The 19,271-nt window shown below is 39.6% G+C and overlaps 1 protein-coding gene across 1 annotated transcript in view; it reads left to right on the forward strand.

Moving 5' to 3' along the window:
* LOC132819159 (dihydropyrimidine dehydrogenase [NADP(+)]-like) overlaps nucleotides 1–19,271 on the forward strand; it is a 744,611-nt gene that overhangs the window by 345,939 nt on the left and 379,401 nt on the right. The window contains exons 9-10 of the mRNA XM_060830572.1: nucleotides 14,840–14,947; nucleotides 15,791–15,960. Of these exons, the coding sequence (XP_060686555.1) occupies nucleotides 14,840–14,947; nucleotides 15,791–15,960 (278 nt within the window). The remainder of the gene's footprint in view (nucleotides 1–14,839; nucleotides 14,948–15,790; nucleotides 15,961–19,271) is intronic.

The following is a 19,271-nucleotide window of genomic DNA, read 5'->3' on the forward strand; positions in this document are numbered from 1 at the left end:
CTTCACCTCCACCTGGCCTTGTTGGACCCTACTGGAAATGGTTGGCTCCTTCATCGTGCTCCCTTTCCAAATTAGGCCTTGGACTACACTTTTCACAAGTTGGTGGAGATATTGCAATTTTTCAGAGAGGCTTTGGTGATGCCCAGGAAGTGTTTATTCTTCCCTCCTGGTAACCACTTGCTGTGTCTAAGCTCAGAGTAGACAGCTTGCTTTGGAAGTCTCGTTGCCTGCCCAATGCAGCTGAGAATGAATGCGTCAATACTGTGTATATTGGGCCATGTATATTGTACATCGTCCATATTTCTGATGAATAAATGGGGGGGGAGGGACGGAGGGGTTATCATCAATGGTGAATGCCATAAGTGTCACAGTTATTCATAATACAAAATCTGACCCCAATGTCTGCTTCTCTGAAAAGCATTTCTTTTATCTATTATGACTTTTTTTCAAACATCATTTTAAAGAATGCTTAAATGTAAAGTTTTGTTTGGTTTAATCAAGAGATGGGTGCATGTTCTCCAGGTTTCCACAGATTCCAAAGTAGATCACCATATAAATCAACTCCGTTTATATAACATGCCCCCATTTTTCCACACCAAAATTCATGCTTGTACATTCTGTATATTCTCATCCATGCCATGCAATGCACATCTCAGTAGTCAGCCTCAGTATTTTGCCCTAGAAGTGCATGTTTTACTTACCTTATCACTTAGTGCAAGAAATCAAGCAACTGTTAGAGTTAGTGTTGCAAAATTGTATACATTTATGAAATGATTATAGTTTGCATTGGATGTCCATGATATGGTGACCATCCACACATAGGTGAGTGATTCATTGTTATACTTGGCATGCAATTTGGCACCTATTTTTGGAGGGATCTTTTGAGCTTTAACTGGCTGAATTATATGGCGCCATTTGAAGGGATAGCAATTCAAGCTTTAAATCTTTTTTCAAAATGAGTAAAATCGCTATTTATCTTGCTTATAAAATAGCTTTCCCTCTCACAGCTATTTATCTTTTTTTATCAGTACAAACTGAAAATACCACATCATCATACCACATGAGAAATGCTACACAACTGGAACAATGTTAACCTTGCTTAAGCAGCACTATTTATTATGCTATGGCACCATTAAAGCTCTTTTAATGATGCATTGTATGTGTGTAACATTAGCTGATCTCATAGAGAGCCTTAAGGATGTTTCATTGAGCATTTTAGAATGGCAATAAGCCAAAATATATTTAGTCTAAGTCCAAATGACACTCCAGTAATGAGGTAATGATTGATGACTGCTGTTTTGGTATAAAATCTATCTTGATGTAAAGGGAAATGCATTGCCAGCTGTTCTGCTAAGTTTTATCAAATTGTATCCTGGAATCTGATTAGTTTTATACAGGCTCTCTTTATTTCTGTTTCCAGACATAACTATAATTTATAAATATATGCATGTTAGAAATTTTCAGTTTATTCCAGGAAGCTATTAAAGGAAAAATGTTTATTTCACGTGTAGAATTTATGGACGTCTTTGGAAAATAGAAATGTATTTTTTCCACAAAATGAGCAGTAGGCAAATTGAAACGAAAGAGAGTGGCTTAATTAAAACCTACATATAATGGAGGTGCTTCACAATCAGCCAAATAGCTAGTCTCCTTTTTAGTTTTTTTTAAACTTGGACAGAAGCTATTTGAATTGATTATCCTGTAAAGTGAAATTGATTAAGGAACACCAAATTTCATCTTTGGTTTCAATCATATACAGATACTTTAACAAAAAAATTGTGAGTTGCCAAATAAAGTTTAATTTTATAACCTGGACTATCAATAAAAATGGTCTGAAATATATTAAGGAAAAGGACAAAAATGATAGTTTAAATATATCCTTTCCTTGAACTACTGAATGAATTAATCTTTGCCTTTGCACTGCAGACATAGAAATCTATAACGCCCTTTAGAAGTGAGTGTAGGTCTGACGGCCTGTGTTGTTTCATTCCTGGTCAGGAAATTAAAATTGATCATACCAGACACAGGGGAGTACGTTGTAGTATTAGAGCTCAATCTGGTTAACGAGGATAGGGCATGGCTTGTGTTCCACTCAACTGTGCACTTACAAGTTACAAATATTATTGATTGTGAAGGTTAGAGTTTCCGGGAGGTGGTGTCATGAACTCAGTGTTGCATGATTTTAGAGGGGTATAGTTTGTAGCTGGCTAGTTGACTATAAGCCAGATGGAACAGGTAGGGCAACCCCATCACATAGAAATAGCGACTAAAGTTGTGATAGGTTGCTTTATCATGGGTCAAAAAAACTGCTGCAGAAAAAAGATTTATAATTACCACTCTTGCTAAAAGAACTATTGAAAATAAAATGCCTGAATAGGTTTTAGACCAAGGTATACATTACAAGCTAATGTCCAAACTCTTCAACAATTTGATTTCATACTTTTTAATGTAGATTTTTAGTGTAGTGACACAATAAAATTGTATGGCTGATTTAGTACTAATGTGTTTTCAAAGCAGGATGGGTTGTATTTAGTACAAGCATTTTCTAAGCTGCTCTGCATTTTAGGATTGTTCCAGTAATAATGTAAGTAGTTTTCCCTTGAAAAATAGTGATTTTTATAATCAAATTTGGAGATACAGAAATAGACCAGCTATGATCTCACTGACTAGCAGAACACACTTACTTCTGCTCCTAAATTATATGTTCATATTTAGATGTCTACTCTTCACTTGAAAGGGCTGGAGAGATGAGGGGCAACATTGGAATGCCCCTGTAAGCAGGTACAAGGATTGCCTTAACTGATTAGTCAGTGCTGATAATAGTAAAGCAAGCAGCATGTTAAACTCATGCTATCTTTTCACATGAATGAACTCTGCATCCAGACAGCGCCAACAATGCTGTTGATTGTCTGGTACCACTTAAAGCGATACTACACCACTTAAAGGGAACAGGCATTATGGCTGGAGAAGCTGCTGAAAGTTATCTTTGAAGAAAATCTGACCTGTGCAAAAGTTAGGAATTGCACAACAAAGGGAGAGAGTGGTCACCAAGCATTTTAGATGCTTTGCTGAAGGTTAGTACAGGAGATGAGGGAAAGGAAGCCCTCCAGAGTCATGGTCAGAAAGCTGTGGGAAGAGATAACCATGGAGAGCAATACTGGCTGTCAATCTTGAAGCACATGTATTCAGTGCCACATGAAGTGAATGATCTCTTATATGGAAAGATCAGTGAGTGCATTGTTAAAAGTTATATCCAATCTACTTTAAGAGTAGCTTCAGCTGCTTCTGAAAAAACCACACCCTTTCACTAATGCTCTCTATCAATCAGGACTCCTTGCTGACATTCACACACTTCACCAGAACCTTTGCATTGCCGCAAGCCTCACACTCTTACCTCACTGCTTTCACATTATCAGCTCGTCAATTTTGACAGTCAATTCACCTAAATAGCTTACATAGGTCGAAAGAGCTAACCAGAAAGGGACAGGCAATGTAACACGTCCTAACCCAATAAGAAGATGATACTAGTCAGCATTGGAATGATTGTTGCTGACGCTGTGGCTGTATTAATCCCAAAATGTGATTTTGGATGCTTTTAACAAGAACTATTTCCGCAAAACAGTCAATAGGACTGCATTGGAACTTTCTTCCCTCAGGTCCCAGTGAAGTTGCAATCATTGTTTTTACCTTGTTGATTTTAACCCCACTGCGAATCCTCTTGCAAGGATGCCTGCCTTGAAGAAGTTTTCCTCCTCTCTCTACAAGAATCTCAGGGAGTCCCTCTCCCACTGCAACTCCCAGGTCATTTCCTCTGCCCTGAAGCCCTTCTACTCTCTCTCCACCCCCAACCTCCCCAAGCTTATCTCTCCACGCTTCAGTCTCTCTGCCTTTATTCCTGACGAAGGGCTTTTGCCCGAAACGTCGATTTCGCTGCTCGTTGGATGCTGCCTGAACTGATGTGCTCTTCCAGCACCACTGATCCAGAATCTGGTTTCCAGCATCTGCAGTCATTGTTTTTACCTTGTTGATTTTAACCCTACTGCGAATCCCCTTGCAAGGATGCCTGCCTTGAAGAAGTTTTCCTCCTCTCTCTACAAGAATCTCAGGGAGTCCCTCTCCCACTGCAACTCCCAGGTCATTTCCTCTGCCCTGAAGTTCTTCTACTCTCTCCCCACCCCCAACCTCCCCAAGCACCACTGATCTAGAATCTGGTTTCCAGCATCTGCAGTCATTGTCTTTACCTTGTTTTTACCTAGCATCATCTAACACCAGTGATGAAGGGCACAAGCGTAAAAACCATTAACCCTGTATACTATACCTCCCCCAAAGCCATTCATTCTATCCATTAATAATTCAAACCACTTCTCCAACCCATGACTCTTTCACCAAAGCTATCAAACACCAATACCATTCTGTGCACATTTTGAGGAAGTAGGGGGTATCTGCACTCCACCATCTTTCCTTAGAAGACAAACATCCACAAACTATGCTGTCGGTTCTGAAAATCGCTAGTACCTAGTTATCAGACAGAAGACATGAAGGCAAAAGCAGTGAAGACTAACCAAAGAAGGAGTGATTGAGAAGAAAAATCTTCAGAAACTGAACCATCAAAAACACTGGGAGGAAGACGATGAACTGAAAATCTCATTCTCTTTTTCTACTTTCCTTTCCTACCCTTTGGACACTGGGGAATGGTTGAAGCACAGACGTGAGAAAAGTGAAGCCCTTTCTACTACCATGAAGAACTTCACAGTGTTATCATTCATTGCCAATGTGACACCAAATGAACTCTTCAGCACCTCATCTGGGAATAAGTTGTATGGATGAAAAAGGAAAACAGGATTTTCAAACAGGATTATAAAAATGCAGAAATGATGTTCTCTCTAGTACAACAGTTCTGAAGACAGGTCACTGGACCCAAAATATTAACTTTGCTTTCTCTGTACAGATGCTGCCAGACCTGCTAAGTTTATCCAGCAATATCTGTTTCTGTTTCTGATTCCCAGCATGTGCAGTTCTTTCAGTTTCTTTTACTCTCTACTACTCCGAAGGGAAGAGTTTCTCTTGCTGTACAGCATGATATTACACTCAGTCACATCCATGTGAAGTTGCTCCTGTGCAGACAAGGATATCTTGGGAATTGCAACAGAAAAATTTGGATTTCCCTACATATCAACAGGAAACCTGAAGATTTGAGGAAATTAGATCGTCTTGGATAGTTCATTTGGAATTGGGAACTACAGGAAGTTGATTCATAGTATTCTGAGTCCCAAACCTGGTTGAAAGCTCCACATTAGTATTGCTGCTACAAGGAAATCTGATCCAATCTTATCTCATGGCTTAGACCCTCCAGCACAGGCAGTTTCCTGGAGAATGTCCTTGCAGCCCCTCTAGCACGAACACATCCTTCCTTTAAGGTGGTGACCAAATCTGCTTCCAGTTGTAGCTTAATGAGCATTTTGTACAGGACAAGCACAACCTCTTTGCTCCAAGCCTCAGATCATACAGGCAAACATCCCGTATGCTTTCTTAACCATCTTATCTACCTGCCCCACTATCTGCAAGGATCTGTGGATGAGTATACCAAGATCCCTTTGATCTTCAGTACTTTCTGGAGCTGAGAGTGTAGTGCTGGAAAAGCACAGCAGGTCAGGCAAAATCTGAGGAGTAGGAGGATTGACGTTTCGGGCATAAGCCCTTCATCGATTCCTGATGAAGGGCTTGTGCCCGAAATGTTGATTCTGCTACTCCTCAGATTCTGCCTGACCTATTGTGCTTGCCCAGCACCACACTCTCGACTCTGATCTCCAGTCCTCATTTTCTCCGAGTACTTTCCGGGACTCTACTATTCATTGTGTAGTCACATGCTTGGTTATCCTTTCCCAGTTTAAATTCTTTCCAGTTTAAATTCTATTTGTCACTGCTGTGCACACCTGACCATTAACTGAAAACCTTTTCATATTTACAAACTTCATGTTGTAGATGCTTACACTGCTTATATTTCCATCATCATGGCAATACAATGTTATCCTTGTGACTTTTTCTTCCTAGACACCCAAAGGACTCAGCCAAGCCTGCTGGGGAAGTTCAGTCTAGTTGAGTTATGCTGCTCAATTACTTTATTAGATCAGCTACGAGCCAGGATTAAATTTTCAAGGTGCATTTGCAGTTAAGCCCCAATCTGGACAAGATTCCACCCTGAGCTCTGTGTTGGAGTCTTTCGTAGAGGGTTCAGATCAATGGAAATCAGCCACTTAGAGGTTTATAATTCCTGGGCAATCTCAACACATGTGCAGCAGGATTTCTGTGTGGCCTTAAACACCTCCACATTTTGCCACTTTCATTTCATATTCCGCATATCAGAACATTTGGGCCAAAATATATAGTCATAGAATCATAGAGATGTACAGCAAGGAAACAGACCCTTCAGTCCAACCCGTCCATGCCGACCAGATATCCCAACCCAATCTAGTCCCACCTGCCAGCACCAGGCCCATATCCCTCAAAACCCTTCCTATTCATATACCCATTCAAATGCCTCTTAAATATTGCAATTGTACCAGCCTCCACCACTTCCTCTGGCAGCTCATTCCATATGGATACCTCCCTCTATGTGAAAACGTTGCCCTGTAGGTCTCTTTTATATCTTTCCCCTCTCACCCTAAACCTATGCCCTCTAGTTCTGGACTCCCCGACCCCAGGGAAAAGACTTTGCCTATTTACCCTATCCATGCCCCTCATAATTTTATAAACCTCTATATGGTCACCCCTCAGCCTATTTACCCTATCCATGCCCCTCATAATTTTATGAACCAATACAAGGTCACCCTCAGCCTCCGACGCTCCTGGGAAAACAGCCCCAGCCTGTTCAGCCTCTCCCTATAGCTCAAATACTCTAACCCTGGCAACATCCTCATAAATCTTTTCTGAACCCTTTCATGTTTCACAACATCTTTCCAATAGGAAGGAGACCAGAACTGCACGCAATATTCCAACAGTGGCCTAACCAATGTCCTGTACAGCAGCAACATGACCTCCCAACTCCTGTACTCAATACTCTGACCAATATAGGAAAGCATACCAAATGCCTTCTTCACTATCAGAATTTCTGATGAATCCAGGAAACACTCTGTTGTAATAGCAACCACACTCAAAGGTGCACAATGAAGACTCCAAAAATGTGGTAAAGTCAACTAGAACATGCCTGAAGTCTTGTTTTGGATATCTAGACAAATCTGGTAGTACCTTTCCCAACAGTCTTGCAAGAATGACCAGAAAGTTTGGAAATTAATTATGATGTGTCACGATACTGGAAAGAATATGACTTCCTAAAACTATAGAGAGGGGAGCTGATCTCCTGTACAGATGCCCTCCCCACTGCACATATCACAGAGTGGAAAGAAATGGATCATGAAAGAAGAGTAATAAAACAATAACACTGTCAATTACTTTCATGACGAAAAGCAGAACTGGCAAATAATATTTGTGTTAGTGCCCCCACGGTTATTTGAAAATTTTCTCAGCAGTATTTTATTCTCAGAGGCTTTTTAGCAATAGGCAGCTAAGTTCCACACACTCAGAAAAATGAACTGTGAACTCTCTGTGGTCAATTTATTCTCCCAGAGTAATTTCCAGCAATTTCAGAAGCTAACTAGAATGCCTTACTGCCATAGTTGTTGATTATGTTCAGTAACTAATTACAGTAGCTACTGATGGCCTGTTTAAAAAAAATGTTCTGCCTGAGTGATCTGCAAGTGAGAGGTTGTTGATTGGAAAGATTCCCTTAGAACAACCCAAGACTGAGATGATGGCCATTTCACTGTCATTGCTGTCACACAGGGTCCAACTTTGGACAAGCTTTCCTTTGTAATGTCATAGGATGCTGGATCCAGATCTGAAGCTTCCTCAGATATTGATGTTGGAGAGAGCCTTAACAGATTAAGGTATCATATGTTTCTATTCTTTTCATTCCATGTATTTCAAACAGATCTCTGCTTCCTCATTCTTTTCTGACCTGGCGACATTTTGTTTTGAGTCACATCGATATTCTTGTCTTCAATTTCAAATTGCCTCAACCTCACCTTACCATAGCTCTGAAATGCTGATCCTTTTCCCCCTTCCCCTCCCATTCTCAGCTACAGAAAGTCAAAACATTGCATGTTTTCACAAAGGAGTTAGATTTAGTTCCCAGATATAAAGGTATCAAAGGGCACGGGGAGAAAACAGGCACAGGGTGTTGGGTTGGATGATCAGCCATTTTGAATGGTGAAGTAGCCTTGAAGAGCTGATTGGCCTACTCCTGCTATTTTCTGTGTTTTGACTCCAGCCCTGGTGCAGGAACTTCCAGCCCTGTCTGCTGAAGTTTTCTTTCTAAACTTGTCTTGCCTTCTTTCAACGCATTGCGTCCTTCACCTCCAAGTTGCTGTGAGAGGGCAGAGTAGAAATACATTTTGGAATTTTGATCAGCGGAAGGCGTACTGCAACTGGAAGCATTATACATTAGAACTGCAAAAGAGGATGTGTTGATTATTTCTAATTGTGGGTTTTTCACTTGCTTTTTTGTTATGCATCTGATTTTCTGGCATCTGATTATCAATGGACATAAGCTACAGCATGTTAAACAAATGTAGGAAAACAAGTTTACAAATTAGGAGCCACTCAACTCCTCAGACTTGAGACGGCATTCAGTAAGATCTTAGCTGATCTGGTTACTCCACATTTCCACCCCTTTTGCTTAGCAAGTATCCACCCATCTCTGCTCTATTGTATTCAGAAACTGCTTCCACTGCCTTTTGAGGAATAGAGTTGATCCTCTGAGCAAAATATTATTATTATCTCATTTTTTTTCAAATGGGCATACCCCTTATTTTTAAATCAACATTCTTCCACAAGAGGAAATACCGTTGTCACATCCATCCCTCAGGATCATACTTTTCAACTAATTCACTTGTTACTCTGCTGAACAGATACGTACCTAATCTATCCAGCCTTTCTTCATGAGACAACTGACCGATTCCAGGTCTTAGTTTGATAAACCATTTCTCAACTATTTGCAATGTATTTACATCCTTCTTTAAAGTCTGATCAATCATATCCATGAAGTGCACAAACCATACCATTGTGTGTGAAGCACAGATTTAGGCTTGTTCAGATCAATTACTGTCAGTGCAATAGTGGATCATGTTACTAATCTTACATGTAGCTTTGGAAGACCACTCTATATAGCGCTGTCTATATTTAATCCCTGATGGTGATAAGCATCCACTTCTATAGAGCTGCAATAGACTTGCATAGATGTTGCCTTGAGGTTTCCCCCTCCATAGTTATCAGGATTTGAGTTTCAGATTTGGTTTGAAATGATCACGACATTTCTCCCATCTATGAAGCTAAATGTTGAAGTGCAGATTTTAACCCCTGGCAATTTCATCCAAGTAGACTTGTATTGCATCAAATATTGTGGTTATGATTTTTTTAATAACAGGAGTTACAGTGCTGAAATGTAGAACTACTGAAGCATGCAGCTGCCTCTAATTGTCCAAAATTTAAAATTTTCTGCAAGAGGCAATGAAGTGTAAAAGGGTTATTATGAAATATCACTTGACAAGAAAATCTGTGACACTAAGATATTAAAAATATATCTGCAGCACTTCATTTCGTGATGTCAGATTGTAAATATGTTTAATATAACAGAACGCCCAGTACTGTAGGTTTATTCACTATCCAACTTTTATTTTTGCTAAAAGGTTTCATATACTCAGCATAAAAAAGGAAGTCACATTTACGTAAATTATGACATAATTGAAATGTCCCGTGACAATTCATTCAAGAAGCAAATGCGACAGGCGTTTTGCAGCTGCAGTGATACTACAAATTATACCACTAGCAATGTGATGAATAACCAATTGATCTGGTCTGTTTTCATGGTGTTCTTTGAGGGAGGAACGTTCCTGAAGACATTGGAAGGTATTACTGCTGCTGTTTGATGAGAGTCATTGGATTATTGGTGTGAATCTGCACAAAACTAGAGATGCCAGCAGAGTCAGGGAAGAGAAATTATCATCGCAGGCAGTTGCATCAACAGGCAGCAGTAAGTGATTGGAGCTGGGGAACAGACCACTCACAAAATTTGGACAGAGCAGGGAGGAAGAGCTTCAGCACAGGCATCTTCCAGGCAAGCATAAAGTTCCAGAAACAAGGTACTCCCCAAGTGTCAGTTCCCTGCAACTCAGAGGGGCAGTGCTACAGGGAACTCTGCTAATGCAAACAGTCTTGGACATTTGTACTCTAGTCTATAATGACCTGATGCCTAGTGGGTCTCAAGGCAATCCCCGACCTGCAGCCATCATTGTCATCATCATCCTGAACTTATATGCATTTGGGTCATTCTGGGAATCAGCTGCAGGTCTGCTGACATCTCACAGTCAGTGGCCCATTGTGTTATTCGGCATGTTACAGATGATCTATTCTGAAGGCTGGGCTCTCCATCCATAGGCCATGCAAGCACAATAGGCCATTGGGCTCTTTAACAGATATCACCAGGTCCAATGGCTCATCCATATGAAGCATCAAGGCACTGACAAACCAATATGTCAGATTACTAAATGGAAAAGCTTTTCACTTGCTGAATGTTCGGTTGGCCTGAGAACCATGTATACCAACAGGATAACATTTATTCCATGAAGAGCTAGATCCTGTGACCCACCCAGACACACAAGATTAGGGCTCCAGTCAGAGCAACCTACTTATATAAGCCCGCATTGAACAGACCATTGACATACTGAAGATGTATCTTGACTTGATGGGTGGTACTTTCCATGACAATCATACTGTTCATGCAACATTCAGAATGGTACTACATATGATTCATCAAAAATGGTGACACCTCTCTCAATGGACAAACTCATACACTCAAAGCTAACTCTGCCTCACTCTCAGTGTCCTGATTATCCTGTGCTCACACCCTATGGCACAACATGATGATGCAAAGAGGCCTGAAGCTGGTTGAGAAGTAAGGAATAAACATTTCTTTACCTCAATGAAGAATAAGGAGGAGGACGATCAGGAAAATAAGGTGCCACAGACAAGGCCAGTCTCCATAGTACAAATGAAGGCTGCCCCCACCGTCAAAGGCCTTATGACAATTGGAAAAACGGCAGCCCCCCCCCCCCCCCCCTCACAGTCACTTCAGTGATTCAGCAAAACATCAACCGTGAGTCTTCTGTGGCGATGAGAAATGCCGGCTAAACTCAACCTCCATGAGAAGGAAGTGATCCCGGTCGTGCACACATTGAATAATTCGATAGCTATCCAAAGACATAAAGCTATTTATCCGTGTCAGTTCTCCACATCACAAACCAGGCATCCACAAAAAGGCAAGCTCACTCCATCCTTCTTACCCGTCACCTCCTTCCAATCTCCCACATCCTCTCCTTTTCAGTCCCGAACACAATTTCAATATAACGCAGAAGAAAGATCACATTTATGAAGCAACACCATGATGAGAGTATAAATCAAGTAAGGAGAGACTGAAAATTTTGTCACTCACACCTAATTTTTTTCAGATGCTCCTTGTTCTCCCTGCCCTACCTCATGGCTGTGGGAGAGGTAGAGGCTGCAAGCCTTTTTATATCTGCTCATGGCTGAGATGCCATGCTTTCTACTTCACCATAGGGGATTCTCCACAGGCTGCTAAATCCGTCAGCTCCATTGTTACCCCCCCCCCCCCCCCTTGAGATGTGGAAAGGTTCTGATCATGGTGGCCAAGAAGATAAAGGAGACCAAGGAATCCTTTGATGGGTGGTCCATTCATCAGCCTCTTTACATGTCCCAACTGTTATCCTCAACATGCATAACTGTGCCATCAATGACATTGAGCAGTCCATCTCTAAACAGAGTGTGACCCCTTCTGTGCATGTCAGTATGCTATATTTGCACCTCTTCAGAATGGTGCTATCTATGATTCTTCCAAGATGGTGACACCTCTTGTAATGAAGGAGCTCATGCACTCAAAGCTGACTATGCCTGACTCATATTCTCCTGCTCTTCCTGTTCTTACTTTCTAAAGCCCATATTGGCTCTGCTGAGGTGTGTGTGCTTCTGTACTGGTGATGATGTTCAGGTAAGTTGTGCCAGTGCTGATGCTGTGGAATCTCTGCTCACTGAGAAGATCACCAATTCTGCACTGTGGCTCAATGGTTAGCGCTGCTGACTCACAGCATCAGGGACCTGGGTTCAATCCCAGTCTCGGGTGACTGTGTGCAGTTTGCACAATCTCCCTGTGTCTACATGGGATTCTGACAAGTGCTCTGGTTTTCTCCCACAGTCCAAAGATGTGCAGCTTAGTTGGATTGGCTGTGCCGGGATGTGTAGGTTAGGTGCATTAATCATAGGAAATACAGGGACTGGGTGGTGGGATGGTCTTCAGAAGATTGATGTGAACTTGTTTTGCTGAATGACCTGATGCCACAATGTAGGAATTCTATTTATGCTATTCTCTATTCTGTTGCCTGCAGGAAAAGGTGCATTAGAGCAGTGAAGCCCAGAAATGATGACAGTTGTCAAGTCACAATGCACATTGGACAGGAATGACCTTTACCTGTGTTTATCACTATCGAATGACTGTACTTTCCAGCTTCCAGCTTCACTCTTATCAATGGTCTGCTGTGATGACACTGTAGTAATGTCCAGTGCCACCTTCATGATGGCAGTGATACTTAATCATCATTTTGGCCCCAGATGTGAGAGTGAATGACATCTCATTGATAGGGCTGGAAATTCACTCTGACAATATTAGCCAAGACCATGGGCATGCTCCTGTATATGGAATTGGAGGTCTTTTATCCTGTTGGCACTTGCTACTCATCTTCCCAAATCCTATGCAATCATTGTTGGGCTAATGTCCTCCTGATTAGTCCATGGTTGTTCATCTCCAACCATTCACTTTTTATCTCCTGTGGTGAATGATTGGGGTGGAGAGGGTGGAGGGGACATAAATTGTAACTGGTCAACAATAACAAAATACCCTTGCCCGAAGCCACAGTTTACAGTTTGAGCTTGGGTCCTTCTGCAGTATGGCTCCTGTGAGATATGAAGCCCAACTTTAAAAGTGTTACATCCAGCTATTGGGCTTCACTTGAAAACTTGTTGTTGTCTTTTTTTCTTGCTAAATATTTACTTCCATTGACGTGGGACATTTTAGTGTATTGTTAAAACCGGCTAGTGTCATAAATTGAGCCCCACTATTCTTGAGTTATGCCATTTTTAAAAAAAAATGTACACTACCCTAAATTTCAGACAAAGATTGATAAAAGGTATAGATTTGGATCCTGGACTAAAGAAGACCAAGTCCAGTTAGGTGATTTTCCTTCATGATTGCAATATCAAGATGGTCTTACTTCAGCAAGTCAGTTTGATTAGATTAGATTACTTACAGTGTGGAAACAGGCCCTTCGGCCCAACAAGTCCACACCGATCCGCCGAAGCGCAACCCACCCATAACCCTACATTTACCCCCTACCTAACACTACGGGCAATTTAGCATGGCCAATTCACCTGTTTTGCACATCTTTGGACTGTGGGAGGAAACCGGAGCACCCGGAGGAAACCCACACAGACACGGGGAGAATGTGCAAACTCCACACAGACAGTCGCCTGAGGTGGGAATTGAACCCGGGTCTCTGGCGCTGTGAGGCAGCAGTGCTAACCACTGTGCCACCATGCTGCCCACTGGAAGCTTCTCTGGAAGCTTCCACTGGCTTATAAGAAGAAAAATGTCATTGACCTACTTGGAAATAGTCTCTGACCTTTTAGTTCAAATGTCACAGCTCATAGTAACTACTATAAATGACTTCAAATTTATACTCAGTTTTGTTTACTGCAGAGAACAGGTAGCTTTTCTTTTCCTGTGTGTGTCAGTGCCTCTGTAAATTATCCCCAGTTCCAATCTGCTCAGTTAGCTGTGAACCAATCAGCTTCTCTTGTCAACATTTCCTCAGCTCCTGTTTGTTTACATGTTACTGGAACCCACAGCCAAAGGAACAAAGTTCACAATAAATATTGAATTCATGGCTCTGCGTTGATCCAGCCATCCTGGGAAATTCCTGTTCAAAAAAGAAATTATTTATCATTGCAATCCTTAGTTTTTAAAGGCACAAAAAGAATGACATTAGTTAATACAGAATTTAGAGACCATGTATGCCTTGAGTACTCCAAAAAGACTGGAGTGTTATTAAAACAAATAATAGAATCTTAGAATAGAATCATAGAATCTCTACAATGTGGAAGCAGGCCACTCGGACCCTCAAATCCACACCAACACTCACCGACTTTCTATCAAGGGCCCTGCCTACATGATAAATGACAAACAACTCATTCTGAAAACTTTCTACAAATTTGTTTCCAAAGTGAATAGTTTTTGAATAGTTCTGTTCAAAGATGTAAAATATTATACCTAAGAATGCTAAGCATTCTGCAAACTAATTTCAGCCAAAAGCTCATGTAAGATTGTGATATCAGATTCTAAATTATTTTCCCATATGCAATTGATGTTTTCTTAACAAATATTAAGGAATATGTAATTGTGTGTTCAAAATAGTGCATGTATTATTTTGTTAATATTTTTAATATGGTATGTCTTTAAAAATGGAATTAAGTTATTTTTAGATAAAAGACCACTTCATTAGAGAAGATAGCCGACATGAATGCTGAGACAATTGGTACTTCCAACATTTTCAGACAAGAGGGTATTGAATCCATTCTGTTCATGCTAAAAATGCAAAAGGCTATACAGATCTCATTCTTGGTGCATTATTATTTAATGGAGCAATCTGTGTTTCAACAGGTTTACCAGAGCCAAAGAGAGATCACATCTTTGAAGGCTTAACAGCGGAACATGGCTTCTACACATCTAAGGAGTTCTTGCCTATTGTTGCAAAAGCTAGCAAACCAGGTAGAATTTTATTGTTTAATATTGGTCAAAATATTGCATAATTTGCATTTGTTGTCAAGAGGGCTGTTCACTGTTAATATTCTTCAACAAATGAAGTAGGTTCGTTTTAAATGAAAGCATAATAACAGTTATTTATTGTGTGATAAAACATTTCTGTATTGTAAAAGGATCATCAGCAATTTAGAATTTTCTCTTTGCAGCACATGCTTTTTTCTTTATTTTGCAACAGGAATGTAATGTGAACTTGCATTTTGACAACCGTTAAACCCTGTAACATTGTGTAACCTATGATTTGTCTAATTTATTTACACCTTCCAACAAATCTATTTTTTATGTCTGAAAATATATTCTGCTTAATCTTAATGATGTATGGATTTAATAAAAAAATTGGTTTCAAAAATTCATTTTAATGGTCTAAGGACATCTTCTGCGATACATTAGGGCTAACTAAATGCATGATCGCATAGTAAAAAGATGTTATGATCACAGACTAATAGTATTTTTCTGATTTATTTAGATTTTGAGAGTTTTGATTGCTTCAGTGTAATGTATGTGATATCTGATGCTGAAATCTGAACCATTCAATGTAGCCTGCAGTCATCCATAGAAGATAAAATAATAGGCCTCTTTGCTGAGGGTGCTGGGTGTGAAATTATGTATATGAATACATTTGAAAAGGAATAAAACACCCTGCAATGAAACAGAATAATTTGATAGTAATATGTCTCATTTCAGCCTTCTGTTGTGCAATTTTACATTTCTATAAATATCTCCCTGTGACTTTGCGATGCCCAGAGTAAATAGCATATTTCAAAGGAAATGCTCTTTTTTTTATCTTCACAGGGATGTGTGCCTGTCAGTCTAGCCTGCCATCACTAAAAGGCACAGTTCTTGTACTTGGTGCTGGAGACACTGCCTTTGACTGTGCTACATCTGCATTACGCTGTGGAGCTCACCGTGTGTTTGTGGTTTTTAGAAAAGGATTTACCAATATCAGGGCTGTCCCAGAGGAGGTAAACTCAACAAGCTTTAACACTCAGGATTTAAAACAATTGGGCTTGCCTGATGGAGCATAGATTGCAAGATTTCAATCTATTAAGTTGTGTGTCCTGTCACTCAATATCTCAAGCTCAGCATTATACAATTTAGTTGTTTGTATAACTGCTGTATTCCAAATTTAATGTTCCTCATTCCTTTTCCAACATTTATTTAACATTACAAGAAGTCTTTTTAAGTATAGAAAGTAGTTGAATGCTGTTTGTCTAATAGCACATTGCCCTATTAAATCAGCATGGCCATTTTATATTTAATTATTTTTGCATACACCTGTCAATGTCATAAAAAGTTTGAGAACAAGCACAGCACAGTTATATTTAACTTTATAGTGATAAGTATCTAAATGAAAGCATTAAGTAAAATATATGATTTCAAGAAAGTCAAAAAGCATATTTTAACAAAACACGATTTGAATAGAATTTAGATTGAACAGTTTCTATTGCAAGCAGTTTCTTCTAGAGTAATTGTACATCCTAGCACCTCTACATTCAGCCACAGTAAAACTGCTCTGGTGTTTTGGCAAACACTACCATAATTTTAGTAGGGATCTGCCAGAAAAGCTCAAATTTCTCTCGAACATCTGTCCGGGCTTTAACTGGGGTTTTCCACAGTTGCCGTCAAAACCGATCTTTTTGCAATCTTTCAGCATTATAAGGCTTTCTACTACAATGGACCACCCATGGCTTCCACATGGAATACACTGCTTCATGGGCCATCACTGCCGCATGTCTTCATTCACCAAGAAGAAATGCTTAACATCCACTCACTAATGTTTCACAGTTACAAACACTGATCATGTGTTTATGCCAAGCCTTTCATTTGCCCTTACCTTGTCCTATTAGTTCATTTATTTATGACATACTGATGTTCGTTTTGTCCTTTGCATTCCTTTTAATGGAAATAGGATCAAAACTGGACATGGTTCTTTAAGCACAGTCTGATTAATTTTTTATTAAGTGTGTGTATTATCTCCATGAATACTATTAGTGCTATCTCTCCCTCTCACCCCATGAATTATATGAAATGAAACAACAGTGCTGAATCAATATACAGTTAGGTATTCAGAGTATTAGTGTTGAGAAAAATCAATAGTTTGAGCAACATCACAATGCTGCCATGATGTAGCCTATTTTCCTTGCTATTGCATGCCAAACCTATTCATAACATCATCAGTATTTGGTCAACTGACATGATATCAAAGGAAGAAAATTATTTTCAATCATGAATCAATTCTTCTCTTAACAAATATTAAGGTGTGGCCCTTCTCTGACCATGGAAGGAAGATGCAATAATAGGACAAGACAATTGGCACTTTGTTAGAAAGCCCGATAGAATTATAGCATCATACCTCACAGAAACTGACCCTTCAGCCCAACCCATCCATGTCAACCAGGTTTTCTGAACAGAACTAGTCCCAATCGCTTGCATTTGGCCCATATCATGGCATAATATTTGTAGGGACCTTGCGACCTCATCCAACCACAATGAAATGAGTTATATGTTACTATTGAAGGGAATTAAAATCATATTGCAAGTGAACAATGTGGAACTAAGATTTATCAATACATAAAACATTGCTTACGACAATAATAGCTCGACATTGCAATCCAATACAATGCCAAAATTTTGTTTTTTAAGGGGAATATGCTCATTCCATTTACAAATGTTTCTTTGATCTTTAAACTGTGTTACAAATATACTATAACCTTGTTCTGTTTTCTTTTTAACATCAACATGTTTCAGAACAAAACATAATAAGCCTCCCTCTGAAGGTGAACAATTTTAAACAATACAAGCATTAATTGAACAAAGCTAATGAAGAATTGACCTGAGACAAATTCTTTGAGGAACAGTATTTTCAATAATGGGTCTGTGTATAAAACTTATGTTATTTGTATTTGAGAGCACTTGCCCAAAGGCTGCAATTTCCAATATTTCCATCTATTTAGTTTTACTGTTGAATAAGATTTAAAGTGAAAAGTAACAAATTTATTGGAGTCCTTTGAGGCAGTAACTTATACCGTGGCTAAAGGGGAACTAGTACATAGACTTCCCAAAGAGATTTGATAAGATGTCGGAACAAAATTGTTGAGGAAGATAAAAGCTCATGCACTGGGGATAATGTATTGCTATAGATAGATTGAGTAGCTGACAGGGGGAAAAGAAAAATTCCTAAATGTGTCATTTTCTCATTTGTAGGGTGTACCATGTGCTGATGCTTCATCTGTTTACAATTTATCTAAATTACTTGGACAAAGGGACCAAAGATACAGTTACTACTTTTGTGAATGATTAAAAAAAAATTAGTAGGAAGGATAGTTGTGAAGAAGGCATGAAGTTACAAAGAGATATCGATGGTTTAAGTGAATGAACATAGATCTGGAAAATGGAGTATAATGTGGTAAAATATGAATCTGTCCATTTTGGCAGAAGTACAAAAAGAATATACCATAAAGTGGCGACAGATTGCTGACTCCTAAAATTCAGGAGCATCTGATTGTCCTTGAGCATGACTTGTGGAAAGTTAGTTGCAGATGCAGTAAATAATTAGTAAATCTAATGGAATGTTACTGCTTATTAAAAGGTGAAATGATTCTAAAACAACTAGGGTTATGTTTCATTTATGCAGAATGTTGGTGAGACCACATCTGGAGTTTCGAGTACTTTGTTCATATCCTAGTGCTAAGGGAGGATGTAAATGCATTGGAAGCAGTTCATAGAAGGTTTCTGGACTAAAACCAGGAATGCATGCATTGTCTTAAGAGGAAAGGTTGGACTGGCTAGGTTTGCATCTACTGGAGTTTGGAAGAGTAGGAAGTGACTTGATTCAAGTGTGTGATCCAGAGGGGCCTCGACAGAGTAGATGTAGAAATGGTGTTTCCTTTGGTGGGATAGTAAAAATTAGAGTCCACCTTCTAAAATAAAGTAGAGATGAGGCATTCTTTTTCTTCACAAAGTGGTGAATCTATGGAACACCTCTCTTTGAAGGCCATCAAGCGATATTTTTATTAATAAACAGATTGTTTGTTAATAAGCAAGAGAATAGAAGTTGGAATATGGAGTAATCTGATCTTATTAAATGGCAACACAAGCTTCAGAAGAGAAATACCCAACATTAGTTCCTAATTTGTAGTTCAGATGCATGTGTGTAAGTGACATAACTGCACAGAGGCCAGAATCAATCACCAAGCCACCCTTTATTTACATGTGTACAGTACATTAGCTCTGACCAGCCAGTTCGGAGTCGGTCCCTCAAGTGAGGAGATTC

The sequence above is a fragment of the Hemiscyllium ocellatum genome, chromosome 9 (assembly GCF_020745735.1).
Source record: "Hemiscyllium ocellatum isolate sHemOce1 chromosome 9, sHemOce1.pat.X.cur, whole genome shotgun sequence".
In the NCBI taxonomy this organism is placed as follows: domain Eukaryota; kingdom Metazoa; phylum Chordata; class Chondrichthyes; order Orectolobiformes; family Hemiscylliidae; genus Hemiscyllium; species Hemiscyllium ocellatum.